This window comes from Psittacula echo (genome assembly GCF_963264785.1).
Source record: "Psittacula echo genome assembly, chromosome: 20".
In the NCBI taxonomy this organism is placed as follows: Eukaryota; Metazoa; Chordata; class Aves; order Psittaciformes; family Psittacidae; genus Psittacula; species Psittacula echo.
Genome location: NC_137756.1, coordinates 7,187,171 through 7,201,327, shown reverse-complemented (window position 1 = coordinate 7,201,327; position 14,157 = coordinate 7,187,171). Strand labels below are relative to the sequence as shown.

General features: G+C 45.1%; 1 protein-coding gene across 2 annotated transcripts in view; it reads right to left on the bottom strand.

Moving 5' to 3' along the window:
- AGAP1 (ArfGAP with GTPase domain, ankyrin repeat and PH domain 1) overlaps positions 1 to 10,336 on the bottom strand; it is a 320,627-nt gene extending 310,291 nt beyond the window's left edge. For both annotated transcript variants that reach the window (XM_080632007.1, XM_080632008.1), the window contains exon 1: positions 10,145 to 10,336. In XM_080632007.1, coding sequence (XP_080488133.1) covers positions 10,145 to 10,307 — 163 coding nt within the window. In that variant the 5' untranslated portion in view covers positions 10,308 to 10,336. The remainder of the gene's footprint in view (positions 1 to 10,144) is intronic.
- Between the last annotated feature and the right edge of the window lie 3,821 nt (positions 10,337 to 14,157).

Genomic DNA, 14,157 nt, shown 5'->3' with positions numbered 1-14,157 from the left:
AACTTTTCAAGAGAAGGCAACAGCAAGATCCTTCCACCCATCAACTAACACACTGTTATCCATCTAGATGTTATGCCATGCTGCAATCTCATAGCAGCATTTGTGAAGCTTAATTGACACAGGTTGAAATTAGAGTCTTATTTTGCATGAGAAAAGTAATGAAATGAGACTGAATAGATGAGCTGCCACAGGGTAAAGGATTAGCTTTCCAGAGCTTGTTTCTATTCCATCCTGCTTTCATTTATTCAACTCCAAGAGTGAACCAACAGCTTCAGGTTCAAGTAACAGAACTGCCATAGAAAAGCGATAAACGACTCTAGGAGAGCCTCAATGCACTACGGTTGCAGCTATAGATTTTCTTCACATAGAGCATACCAGTAGCATCGTCAAGTCTCATGCAAAGTTTCAGCTCCATGTCATGGACACCATCCTGTGCAGAAGCTTGCCCCAAGATCCACAGAATTTACTCAATCCCTAATTCTAAGAGCAATCTAAGCCAAATGTTCTCAGAGCAATGTCTTTTGAAGGAAAACTACTACTGAGCCTATAATCACAGCATCAAAAAAAGAAAGTAATCCTATTAAGACTTAAGTGTGTATTAAAAGCACTAACAAAACATCACTAGAAAAGCATTTATAAACCTCTATCACATCATTGACTGATTTTATGCTCAGAAAAGTAAAGAAACATTACTTTCCTTCACTGTCATTATTCCTTAGTTTTGATTGTTGACACTAGCACCTGGGGAACACAAGCAGGGATACCTTGTAGCCAGGAGCAGAGCTGGTGAAATTCATGACAAAATGATTTGTAACTGCTTTATCAGCATTCTCTCTATCAAATGCCATACCTATGAAGATTTTCCAAGCTATCATTCTAGATTTAGTGCTAAACAGTGGAGTTATCCAAATCAGAGATATACAGCCCATCTTTCTCTCAAGAACTCGATGCCCATTTTGTACTATGCCTCCAACACTATCTAGAACAGCAGGCATGAGGATGTATGGCAATTTAGTGACCTCCTATCTGACTTCTGTTTATTTCTTATCTTATTGCTTAGTATCTCTGAAGAAATTCACTGCTGTCTCCCTGCTACACTCACCTTCCATGTTAGCACAAATTTATACGCCAGCCACCTCCTTATTTAAGCATCCTGAGACACTTGTCTTGTATTAGTGATCAAGCAATGCACAAAGCCTTGCTGTGGGTAACAACTGGTTAACTGGGATACACAGACATTAGCCAAGTGAAGTGGTATACATTTAAATGCCTGCTGTCTGGGCACTCCGAGTGCCATGCTTTTAGCATATTTCCTCTAGAGAACACGGTTGCTGTGATACCTGAAAGACAGGCTCCTGGCTGCTCTGCTGAGCACGGGAAGTGGCACCAGTAAGACAATGGCAATCACACATCTGTACACTACCATACGTTTAACAGAGTAGTGAGAGTAAGTTACAGCATGACTACAAAACCTCGCAGCAGCGACTACCTTGATACGTCTTATGTTACTGGAAAATACAGTTGTAAAGTACACATACAGTGGTGTAAGTGAACAGAAAATTAACTGTCAGGAAGAATTTTATCTGCAGCTTTAGTTCAATAGAAAATGGAAGCACTACGAAGCTCAAGTCAAAGTGGCTTTCCTACAGGTTTCACGTTAACTTGAGTGAGCATTAGTTTGGTTGAGGCTCTCAACACTCCTTCAATCCCTTCCAAACTGCTGTGGATTCCATTCCAGTAAGCTTAAGAGGCCCTCTGCTTGCCTGTAAAGCCGTACAGAAGGGAAACTTACCACAATAGCTGCCTAATCAGTAGGCTGACATTCATTATCCAACTATGCAAACAAATAAAGCTGTGAAACAAGACAACGAAATTACCCATTTCACACACCTCAACCCTGTGGCTTTAGTACTTGCTTCCTGAAGTGGTTAACTGGAGCTTACTTAAGCAACAAGGAAAACCCCAGTCATTCACTGGGTTAGACACACACTGCCATCTTAACTCACTTTTATTTGTGCACTTATACGGGCCCTACAGACAGTATTAGTCAGAAACCTGGCATTAATGGGGTTGAATGTGCACATCCTGATTAAGTAACACATCTGCTTCCATCCACTCATAAAAGGACACTAAATACTTCCACAGGGCTTTGGAATTGCCAGCTGCCCACAAGGGAGTCACTCCTAACAAAGGAACCTGACCGCCTCTCTCTTTCTACCTTGGAACCTGCAATCCAAAGCAAGCTTTCTAATTAGGCATAGATCCCTGGTAGCCCAAACCCATCTAAGCCAGACAGCACTGGAGCCTTATTTCCAACATCAGCCACAAGATCCTTGCAACCTTATCATAACTGCAGAAGTACAAATTAATTGCAAACAACTTGGGATCAAACACTCTGTCCAGAAGACTGAAATAGCTGGGAAGTTTTTCCATACAGACAGAAGAGAATTGAAGTGTTCCTGATTTCATAAAATCCTTTTTAAAGCTTAACCTCATCGCTCCAAAAGCATTTCAGTGCCCTGTACCCACAGACTGGAAAGTTTATTACTGCACTTGAACTACATCTTCTCACTGCATTTGAACACTAAAACAGGTTCAGCAATGAGGATCAATACCAATGACTTAAAACCCCACAACATAACCACCACTTACTTCACCATGGGACTCCCTGTGTCTATCTCTCCATAGAGAGATGACTTCCATGAAACTATATTTATATCCTAAAGGTACAGAATTCCAGAAGTCTTTAGATCAAATAATAGCAGCATCTCACAACTGGTCCCTATCTGGCACTGTCTTTGCTCAATTATTTCACATTACTGTGAGAATAGAAGTGAGAATATAAGAGAAGAAAAGGCACAGTTTTCCCTCAGTATAGGTGACATGAAGCACAAGCAGTGCTGGAAGGCAGTCAAGGACAAAACCTAATATAACAGAAGACAAATCTCTTATTCTCACAGAAGTTTAGATTATTGAAGCTGTTTAATTCAATACCTTCCCAGAATAGGGAACTTTATCCACTGTGATTACTAAGGAATCATTTTAGGTTTCTTCCCCACAAATGATGTAAAGCTCTGTGTGTGTGCATGAGTCAAAGAATACCCTGAAAAAAACAACCTCTTCAGAAGCAGATGTTTGCATCTGTCAGCAAAAAGTCACACAGTTGAGATGCAACCGACTTCTTCATCTCAGCTACTACGACTTTGGGAGCTTACGTTACCTCTTCTTCAAAGATGTGCCAAAAATACCAGCGCTGCCATTTACCTTGCTTACTGGTAAGGACAAAACCAATCCCTGATTGTGATGCAGTAAAGAACAAGGTATCCCTCAGTTTGGGCTGAAGTTTTTCAACTGCTTGGCACTATTAATGGCTTTAAACTTAAAGAGAGGGGATTTTTAGATTAAACATTAGGGAAAAAAAAAACTTCCTTGTGAGGGTGGTGACTGACAAAAAGAGCCTTTGTTTGGGGAGCTGGAGTGAATTAAAAAAGAAACCACTTTTTTTTTTTGTGCTTGAATTTTTTGAGGATTTTGTCTTTAAGAAAGAATGATGCAAAGAGCTGGGCTTATTCAGCCTGGAGAAGAGAAGGCTCCTGAAGGGGAGACCTGAGAGCAGCTCCAGTGCCTAAAGGGGCTACAGGAAACCTGGAGAGGGGACTGGGACAAGGGCCTGTAGGGACAGGACAAGGGGAATGGCTTTAACCTGCCAGAACAGGGGAGACTGAGATGAGCTCTTAGGCAGAAGCTCTTCCCTGTGAGGGTGCTGAGGCGCTGGCACAGGGTGCCCAGAGAAGCTGTGGCTGCCCCATCCCTGGCAGTGTTCAAGGCCAGGTTGGACACAGGGGCTTGGAGCAAGCTGCTCCAGTGGAAGGGGTCCCTGCCCATGGCAGGGGTTGGAGCTGGATGAGCTTTCAGGTCTCTTCCAACCCAAACCAATCTGGGATGGTATTCTGTGATTCCCAACCTCCATCATTTGCCAAAGAAAAAATAGCGTGTTTTGGGTTGGTTTTTTTATTTCACTTACAAATATACCATAATCTCTTACAAGTGCGTCCCTTAACTATTAACAATTAATAACATACATCATATTCCCCCATCAGGTTTCACTACATGATTCAAGATTCAAACAACCCAAAGTTAAGCTATGGGTACCTTCAGTGCTGGATAACACAGTATTTATCATAAGGTGTAAACACACTTCACTTGAGGACCTACGTCACCTTTAAAGCATGCAATTGCCATTTTGTACTTCACTAAGCACAATGCAGAACATAAACAAAGCAATCCATGTTACAAGGTATGCTGCCTATCCCAAAGTGCTTGAGATCAGCCAAAGCAAAGCACATGTCCAACCTGCTGCCTTGCTGAGTGCCTCCTCTTCTTAGGGAGTCAAACTCATTTGCCAGTTTAAATAGAATTAAAAGCAGTGATCTGTATACACAGCAGCATGAACTCTTGGTTCAGCATTACTGCATGCTGCTTTAAACTAATCCCCCAAAGCAAACGGTGGGAGAAGCCTGGCACGCTCCTGAAAAGCCTCAAGCCTCACAACACATTTGTTCCATCATCAGTCAACCCACAGCATGTCTCCTTCTTTGCACAAGGAAAAAAGTTATCCTCAGCAATTAATGGTTTAAGGCTTTCCTCTGGATTTGTAACTTGAGTGCCACTCGCTCAAAGCATCTGGTATTTAATCATGCAGCTTTTGCTGAGTGAGAACAGTGGCAAAGCATGGATTAAGCTATGCCAGTAACTTCGGTCACAACTATCAAACCTAACTTTGCAGCTAAAGTCTGGGATAAGCATTTGAATTTTCACTCGTGTAACTTGATTACCTTCCTCGTTAAAAAGAAAGGTCTTTCTATCTTGATACTAGCCACCAAAACTACAAGGCAGGTACTGCATTACATCAATATGTCCACACTGAAAGGTCACAAACAGCAAGACCGAATGCTACCTTTTAGCTAAGTTAACACACAACTTGGTCTACAAAGTCAGTTATCACAACCACCAGGAAAAGACATTAAGAGACTTGCTTCAAATTTATTGCACTGGCTCTGCCCAAGTCAATGCTTTCCATGTACATGCATGCTCAGTACTTACCCAGACGCATTTATGCCCTGGGTAGAGATAATGGGTTCAGATTCCCTACCTCTGAATCACACAGACTGAATCCCCCAGCAAACAAACACAAAAGCCCATTCCCGGCATGCTCTGCTGTTGCCTTCTCTCCCAGGAATCTGAAACAAGATGGCTCTCTGGAGAATCAGCTTTAGCCTTTCAAATTTCATAGCTTGATCCAAATAACACAGGCAATAGCACAACGATAACAATAGCTTCAACAAGGTGATTGCTGTTAAGGTTTCACAATAAAACTCTTATGCAATACTTGGCGGGTTTTCCAGCTTTGGTCATTTATGCCTAAATATCTGAACTATACCATTATTTTTTGGATGCATGTAAATAAAACGACATATATCCAAAGAAATCCCCTCCCCAAGAGCCTGGTTTAGTTATTTACTTGCATGGAGGTCCCAGCTGCTAGATCCAAGTCTGCTTCAACAGAATAGCTAAGGAAAGAGAGTGACTGGTATTCAAACAGTTTTTAGAGTGATCCCTTCCAATCCAAACCATCCTAGGATTTCCAAGTTGTGGCTCTGATACAACTGTATGCCAACTCTTGTACTACAATCAGTTTCTGCTCCTTGTCATGAGCTTTGCGTACATCTGCCGGAAGGCTCATGTTATTAAGAGGCAGCTACTATGCAGCAGTGATTCACCCTCACCTTACCACTAAGATGGCAAGTTAAAGCAAAGTCCCATGTTTTCAACTAACAATGATATTCTTTCCACATTAGGAAGCCAAAGAAGGTTGCTCATTGATGTGCCTGTCATTTTTCTATCATCAAGCAGGAGAGAACAAGTACATTAAGCAGGAAAAAGGCCTGTGGTCTTACATTTCACAACAGAGAACAATGATCTTGGAGGATATACATTTTTCAACTCAGTTGTCTCATACATGTCAGTAGCAACAGAAGTGTTAAAATATTATTACCTCAACTCCAAAATCAGGTATAACCTCTCCTGTAAGACAATCCCAGGACAGCACTGAACCCCCAACATACTCAATACCAGCATTTAAGGAGCTGCAAAGTTAAAGGGCTCCAAGAAAAGAATGGCCACAAGAGGTAATAACAAAGTGGAGTCCCACATCAGGTAACACAGATGCCTCTAATACATCAGATGCTTGTCCTCCACCCTAAATTACTTTCTTTGTAAGAAATCGTACTTTTAAAAGTGACTGAAGAAGAAAACAAAGCAAGGCTTATACCTTCTACCATTCCCCCCCACTCACCCTTGCCTGGTGCAGGAGCATCTTTGCACTGTCCTGAATATGTAATTTCCAAGCATGCAGGTCTATTTGCTCTAAGACTTTGATTATTCCTGGAGCCATCACTTCAAAACCCAAAGCAGTATTCACAATGCACTTTTCAATTTAACATTAAAAATAGAATAGGAATCACAAAATGAGCTGGAGGACAGCAATTCATAACTGCACAATGGCTGGTATGGCATCTGTTCCCCTTCGATTAATACATAATTCCCCTTCGATTAATACATAAAATCAGATTTCCTGTTCAGAGTGGGAAGACACACTGAAGCCTGTGTCTTTAGTATCTTTGCTTTACTAGTGGAGGATTCAAGTTATCTTCCAGTTAGGAAAACATGCTCTAACCCCGCAGTGAAGCAGAACATGTTTTGATGAGCTTGCTAAGTGTAAAACGATAGCAAACTATTTCAGATGCTCCACACTTGCCGCATTAGCATCTGTTCGGAGTAAGCACATTGGCAAAAGTGTCTTGATATAATAGTAGCCAAGACAACAACAACATTGGGGAATAGTTTTAAAATCCTTTCATGGAGGGTTAGAAATTAAGCTTTTCACTCTCTTTCCTTGGGTTTGCATCATTTGGAACATTTTATAACAATATAATACCAGTCTCAGTCTGGATGACTGAAACTGGAGCTGACGTATTCACTGCTACCTACCCTTACGTATCTAAATGCACACCTTAAGACCATCATACCTTGAAATCTTCACATGCCTCCAGCACTTTAAAAGACCAAATTCACCTTTTCTTCATGCTATTCCTAGGCACACGATATTCTTGATCAATATTAAGCAGTTCTTCAATCAAGTTCTGATGCATCTACCCACCAAACTGAGCTCATGAACTACAGAACACGTGAAGACAGGTTTTACTACAGTTAACAGCCTAAATAACAGTATCTAAAACTGTTAGGCTACTTTGTATGAATTTCATATCAAAACAGAATGGAAACACATGCTTTTGAACTATTGACTTTGCAAGTCTGTGAAACAGGAGAACCTCAACCTAACCAGCTCTCCAGTGAGGTAAAACTAATGAACTAATCCCACACAGAGCTGTTTTACCCAGTATTACACCTAATTTAGAATAATACAAGGAAAAAAAAAAAATCTCTGTGCATAAAACATTGCCATGTCAATTGAGGACCCAATTCATGAGCGTCAGCACTTGTTTTCTTAGGTTTAGATATAACTCATGTACTTGAACATCAAAAACTGCTGCTGCTGAAAGGCCAGTTTTGATTTCACATTATTTTAGCAGTGTGTCCAAACATTCCTATAATCAACACAAAACCTAAAGAGTTTATGTTGCCAATAACATCCAAAGTGTTGGGAATCATCATAGAATGGTTTGAGTTAGATGGGACCTTAAAGTTCATTCAGTTCCAACCCCCTGCCACTGGCAGGGACACCTTCCACTAGAGCAGGGTGCTCCAAGCCCCCTGTGTCCAACCTGGCCTAGAACACTTGCAAGGAATTTGGGAAGTCAGTGCCATTCCATATGGAAAACAAAACTCTGAGACCAAGTAACAGCATCTCCACAGAAGTAAGTTTCAAATTGTTTTAGATTTCAGCTATGATCTCTTCCACAGCTGTCAAGCCTCTCTTGAGCAGAAAGGTATCATCTGAGCTGTTCAAGGAGACCTGCAGCTTAAAGCAGCCTGAACTAACGAGACTTCTTTAATGGGTACAGTTCTCCTTCTACTTCAACAGAAAGTTACTCAACATTTTCTCATGCCAGCTTCATGCCAACCACACCACAACTCCTCGCTGCCAGTGAAAAAGCTGAGCATCTTGAACTCAAAACAGTTCTGTGGTTTAGGGAGCATCATTACAACACTAAACTCTCTGCAGCAAAACTGCAATCAAACAGCCACAACACAGATAACTGTTTCTAAGTTCTTACTCCATGAAACAAGGCATCATCACAGAGCTTTACATGCTGGAATCACTGAGAAACAGGTAAAGGAAAACGTTGGGGTTATTTTTACTACATGCAATGTTTAATGTTTAAGAGTTGAGGAGCCCTCAGAACAGACAAGACTTCAAATACACACGTTTCCTAGATAAAACTTTACCATGAATCACATCCACTGGTTTCATGACTCAGTGTCCAATCTAAGCCAATTGCCTGCACAAATTTTACTCTGCTTTGGGAACACATTTGCAAGCTGCTATTTTGGTTTTCAAGTCTTTGTGACTGACAAATGAACTGAGCTACACTTCGATAACACAAATCATTAATACATGAAAAGAGTAAAGCAAGTCACATGCTGTGAAGATAACATGCGGTACTTCACATCCTCCTTCCACTTCAGCTTGGCTGCATCACTGTATCCCAAGCATCTGATTCAAGAAACACATTCATACCATATAAATATGCATTATTTACCACCTAAAAAAAGAAGTTCCCCGAAGGCATCATCTATCCCACAAAAACCCAAAACACAAGGCGTGGAAGTGACTGTGGTACCTGTGCCATGTCCTTCCAACAAGACAAACGTTTATATCTGTTTGGTGAAAGAGGAGAGCACAAATGACTCTCAGGAGGGAACAAACCAGACTCCAAGAAGCTAAAACCATACACCACAACTTCAACAGTGATCAATACAACAGAGAATATGCACACAGTCGGTCGAGCGCACAGACTTAGCTGGGCACCATGTTCTTTAATAAGTGACAGGCACTGCCAGCCTCAGTGACTCACTATACAAGACACTAAAGGGGGTGTTTACCTCCTCCCCCCTAAAATGTTAACGTTGTGTCTATTACGCCTGTGTCTGTCTATTAAACATTATGTCTATCTATTCAAGCTGCACTGCTCCAGAGCCAGACCAACAACAGCTTTTAAAGCAACAATCTCAATAGCAGCTTTTCCATCAGGTCTATTTTATCGCATATAGTTTAAGGACAAGACAGGTCATCGACACAAGATGTTTTTAAGCAGCTCTGTGTTTCAGCTGCTGTACACCACACTCTGCTAGCCTGAACCCCTTCCAAAACAGTGGCAGGCTATTTCAGTAGCTAAAGCACACAATGCAAGGCTTATGGAGATCCCGTGCAAAACAACTCAACAATTTCTTCTTAAAACACATGTTCTTGGCCAATTCCATTCATTCTCTTTAACTCCAGAGAGAGTTAAGAAAAATATTAAGAAAATTTCCTTTTATTTTGCACATTCTAAGCAGTTCGCAAGTCTCCGTAGCGCTCCTTCGTGGATAGACGCACATAAATCCAAGCTTAAAAGACTGTTATCTCCATCTTGCCTCCAAACCTGCTCTCACACCGCTGCACAGGCACAGCACCGCTCTGTAACCACCTACACACCCTGTGTGCCCGCCGCTAAGCCGCACTTTACACGTCTTTAAATGAAAAACCGCACGGAGCACCGAAGAAAACCTCAATTCCCCCCACCCCTTTGCAGGCAAAGCGAGCATCCTCGTTTCCCCACCGCAGCTCGGTCCCAGCAGGACCGCAGGCAAGTAGCAAAACAACTTCTCCCCGCAGCGCCGTGCTCTCAACACATTCACCTCTCGCTCGGCTGCGGAGGAAAACCCGCACCCAGGAGCTGCGCTGGGCATGGGGACCGATGGGGACCAGGCCCAGAGATCCCTCTATCGCCCGAGAAAGCCTGGACCAGGGAGGCGGCTGCTCCCAGCAAGCCAGCACTGCCCTGCGTGCAGGGCCGTGGCATGGCGGGGTCCCCCCGCCGCCTCTGCCCTGCTCCCCGCCACGCCGAAGCCGCCGTCTCACCTTCGATGGCGATGACATGCTCGCGGATCTGGTTCTGCAGCACCGGCTCCTCCACCCGCTCCAGCAGCTCGTAGATGGAGTAGATGTTGGGGTGCACCGACTCGAAGCGCTGGATCTCGGCCCGGATGGCTGCCGAGTTAGCCAGCTGCTGCTGGTAGTTCATGGCGCGGCCGCTCCCCTCCGCCGCCTTCCCTCCGCGCACCGAGACCCCCGCGTAGGCCGCCGGGCGGCGGCGGCGAGGCGGGGCGCGCAGCGGGAGCTGCGGGTGGAGGGGAGCGCCCCGGCCGCCTCACTCACCGGACCCCCCGCCGCCCGCCCGGAGCCGGCAGCAACCCTTGGCCTCGCCGCCCGCAAGGGGCACCGGCGCTGTTGTCTGCCCACTGTCACTTCACGGCGGCGTCGGAGCAGCGAGACCCGGCCGGCCCCGGCCCCATGAAGCCGCTGAGCTCCCGGCCGGCCCCCGCCGCCTCAACTCCACAGCGCCCGCTCCACGCCGCCCCCCCCACCCCCCGCGCCGGCAGCCAATGGCCGGCCCCGCCTCAGACTCACGCACCCGCCCCTTCCCGCAGGCCCAGCCTCGCTCTCGTGCCCTGCGCACCGCACGCGGCACCGCTCTCCGCGGGACAACCCGCACCCCCCCCCCGCAGCCTGCGCGCACCACAACACCCCCCCTCCCCAGCGTCCTTCTCTCCCCGCTTCACGCTCTTACGCAGGCCACGCCCCCCGGGGTACGTCACCGCGCAGGCCCCTGGCCACGCCACGCCCCGTCGCGGTGTCCGCCGCACGGCGCTCTGGGAAATGTAGTCCTGGGGTAGAGGCGGGGGGCACACGGTTAGGTACCGCGTGGGGTGCGCTCCTTCGCCGTGTGATGGTGGCGGCGAGCCTGTTCGCTCCCCCGGCTCCCTTCGGCCACCTCCGCGGCAGGGCGAGGGCGCAGTGGCTGTCCCGCTGGTGGCTCCGTGCGCGCAGCAGTGCACGGCATGTGGAGGAAGACCCCCGGTGCGGGACGAGGCCCTCACCGAGAACCCGGCCCCCCGCGCGGCCGCTGAAGTCTTGGAAATGATCCGACTACGAGGTTTGTGCATCAAGACCCGTGGAAGGGGTACCCCGGGGGGGTTGTGGAGTCTCCCTCTATGGACACATCCAGACCCGCCTGGACACGTTCCCGTGTGAGCTGCACTGCCTGGCAGTGGTTGGCCTGGAGCATCTCCACAGGGCCCTTCCATCCCTAGTGATGCTGTGAAAGGGCTCTATCCGGGTTGCTTTCAGCTATGGTGGTTGCAATAGCTGTGGCAGTGCTCACAAGTCACTGACCTGTGCAACTCGTAGCTGTGCTTTGTGATACATCACCGAGCGTGTAAAGCGCTGCCTTGCCCTGCGAGCTTTGGCATGACTCCAGCCACAGACCCAGCAGCATTGAAAGCAGTAGTGTTCTCAGTCAAAAAACCTGGAATAAGCAGAAATATCTCATTTAGTCCATACAAATTGTGGTCTAATGAAGCATCGCTGTCATTGAGTTTTATTAAGAGTATCATTTGCAAGCCAGCTATGTGCAGAGTTGGGCATTCACCTCGATGAATCCATTATTAGCATCAACATTTTATGGATTTAAACTCCAAAGCTGTAATGTGGAGCAAGCTTCAATACAGAAAACAGTTCAGCACAAGGGGCAAAGCAGTTGATATTGTCTGCCTGGAACTGTGTGAAGTGTTCGACACTGCCACTCAATACATCAAGCATTAGTCCTGAGGTGAGCAGTTGGGACCAATTTATGCCGTACGCACGGTAACTAGTATCTGATAGGTAGATAGTCCCTGTAACACTTGAGCATTAAGCTTTTTGATGCTATGGCTCACCCCAGAAAACAGACTATAGCGGTGACAGAGGAAGCTGTGATACAAGATTGAGGTTCTGGATACTACTGAATGTGTTACTGGAAGAATAGATGTGCCTATTAATAGCAAATAGCTTTCACCCTCATAGGAATATGAAATGAGCTGTGTATGTCAGGAGAGAGAACTGAGATGGGGCTGAGGGATCACTGGAGCCTGACTTTTCTGTCTGGGTTAGTGCCTCTGAATTCATAGAATCACAGTTTTCAGTTACCAAAGGGAGCTTATTTTTCCCTAGGTAATCACTTACTGCAAATTTCCCCATTCCAGTCATCAGTTCGGGAAGTGTTTAATTCGAGCTGAGGGACTAAAGCTTTCTCAGTGCTGGGTGCTGTTCTGCTGCAGGAGAACAGCTCATTTTCTTCTTCAAGCTCTTCTGCTCATGGGAACAGTTGAGGGTGAAAGGGCAATTATGGTCACAGATATCTGTGTAAGAAAGTGGGGAAAATATAGTCGCTGCTTCCACTAGGGAGTGTCACTCAGGTGTTAGTGCTGATAAAAACCTGTGAACCTTAAGAAGATTTCTACTTTCATTTACCTTAAGCTGCTTGGATAAGATAATGGTATGTAGAAAGCTGTAATTCTCCCCTTTTCCTCCCTCTATTCTGATCCAGAGCAGAAGCTTTTCCTTCCAGAAAATGCCAGAGTGAGCAGCAGAGCAAAGAATTAGGCAATAGCCTCTGTTATATGTGGGGCTGATTGTTTCCACTGCTGCTGTACACTTCGTATTCTTCCAGCTCTACAATCTGTGGCAGGCTCAGATGTAGAAAACAAGTCCCAGAGTAGTCTAAACTGTAAATGAATGCAACTACTGCACACAAATAATTGGAGCATTAAAACCCTGGGTTAATATAAAGCCTTTTTGTAGTACTCTGAGCCATAGACCTTCTGTGAAGCTTTTGCTACCCTGATTTTCTACTACATAATAGCTTTCATGTAAAATTAGAGCAAAATGTAATCTATTGTTGCAGCTTACATAGATTTCCCATGTAAGAAGGCTGGTAAAAGTAAGTATTTTCAAGTGCTTGTAGCTGAGATTAGCCTGAAACACTGCTGGTGATGCACAGTGATGCTGGATACATCTCTCTGCTATTAAACTCTGTTCTGGAGAGTCTGGCATCTGAATTGCTCCATCAACATTTAATGTGAATTGGTAAAGAGGATGACTTTGGCACTACTGCTGTGAGCATCAATTCAGATTCAGGTTTTCGGGTTTCTTTGGTGTGGGACATGGCTAACTTGGGCACTTCACAGCTTTTCTGGGTCTGCTGTTGACGAAGGTGAGCTGACCACTGGAATCGGTGCAGCACTGAGTCAGCATCGCAAACAGCTCTAGCTCCTAACGGATGACTAACCCTAATCCACTTCATGCTATTCCCAGTCTGTCCACCATGGCCTAACTCTACAGAAGGTGCAGGAAAGAATTTTGGGGATATGCAGTTGATGAACTTGGACTTAAGGCATATGGACAATTGATTTTTGCTTTTGGAACTGTGTCAATAAAAACAAGCAACAGGGTTTGGCCTTAATGGAAGTATGATTGTAGAAAAGCTCCATGGAGAAGTTACAGGAGGAGTTCACAATCCATTAAGCTGACATTTGACAACAGATCTTGGAAATGGAGAACTCTCATGGAATTTCATTTGCACGCATACTGTGACCTTCATCTAATGCTTTTTTCTGACATGGTGGAACAGGTTTTCTGACTGTTGAAACGAGAATTAGGCAGGACTAGCTTGTAGTTACTAAACCAGTAGCTGGAATGTTGGTTGGGAAAAAGAGCTGAAGCTTCCTATCCTGATCTGTGCCAGGATTTAATATAAATACACTCAGCTATCACAGCCAGCTAGACACAGAGGCTTGTTTGTAGACCTAGCAGAAAGGGGATTAACTGAGAAAACTGACCACATAAGGACTCCTGGGCCTTCCAAGAGAAGTTATAAGAGTAGCTAACAGTTGCTAGCAACGTTTCACTTGACTTGGACTATATCAGTGTCCGTTCACGATCTTGACCTCTGTTTTTTCATGTGATTATTGTTGGTATAAGCAATGTTCTGTTTTAATATGCAGGGTGTGTCTGGAAAAATACGGAACATAGAGTGTGAGCGATGCATCTTTGTG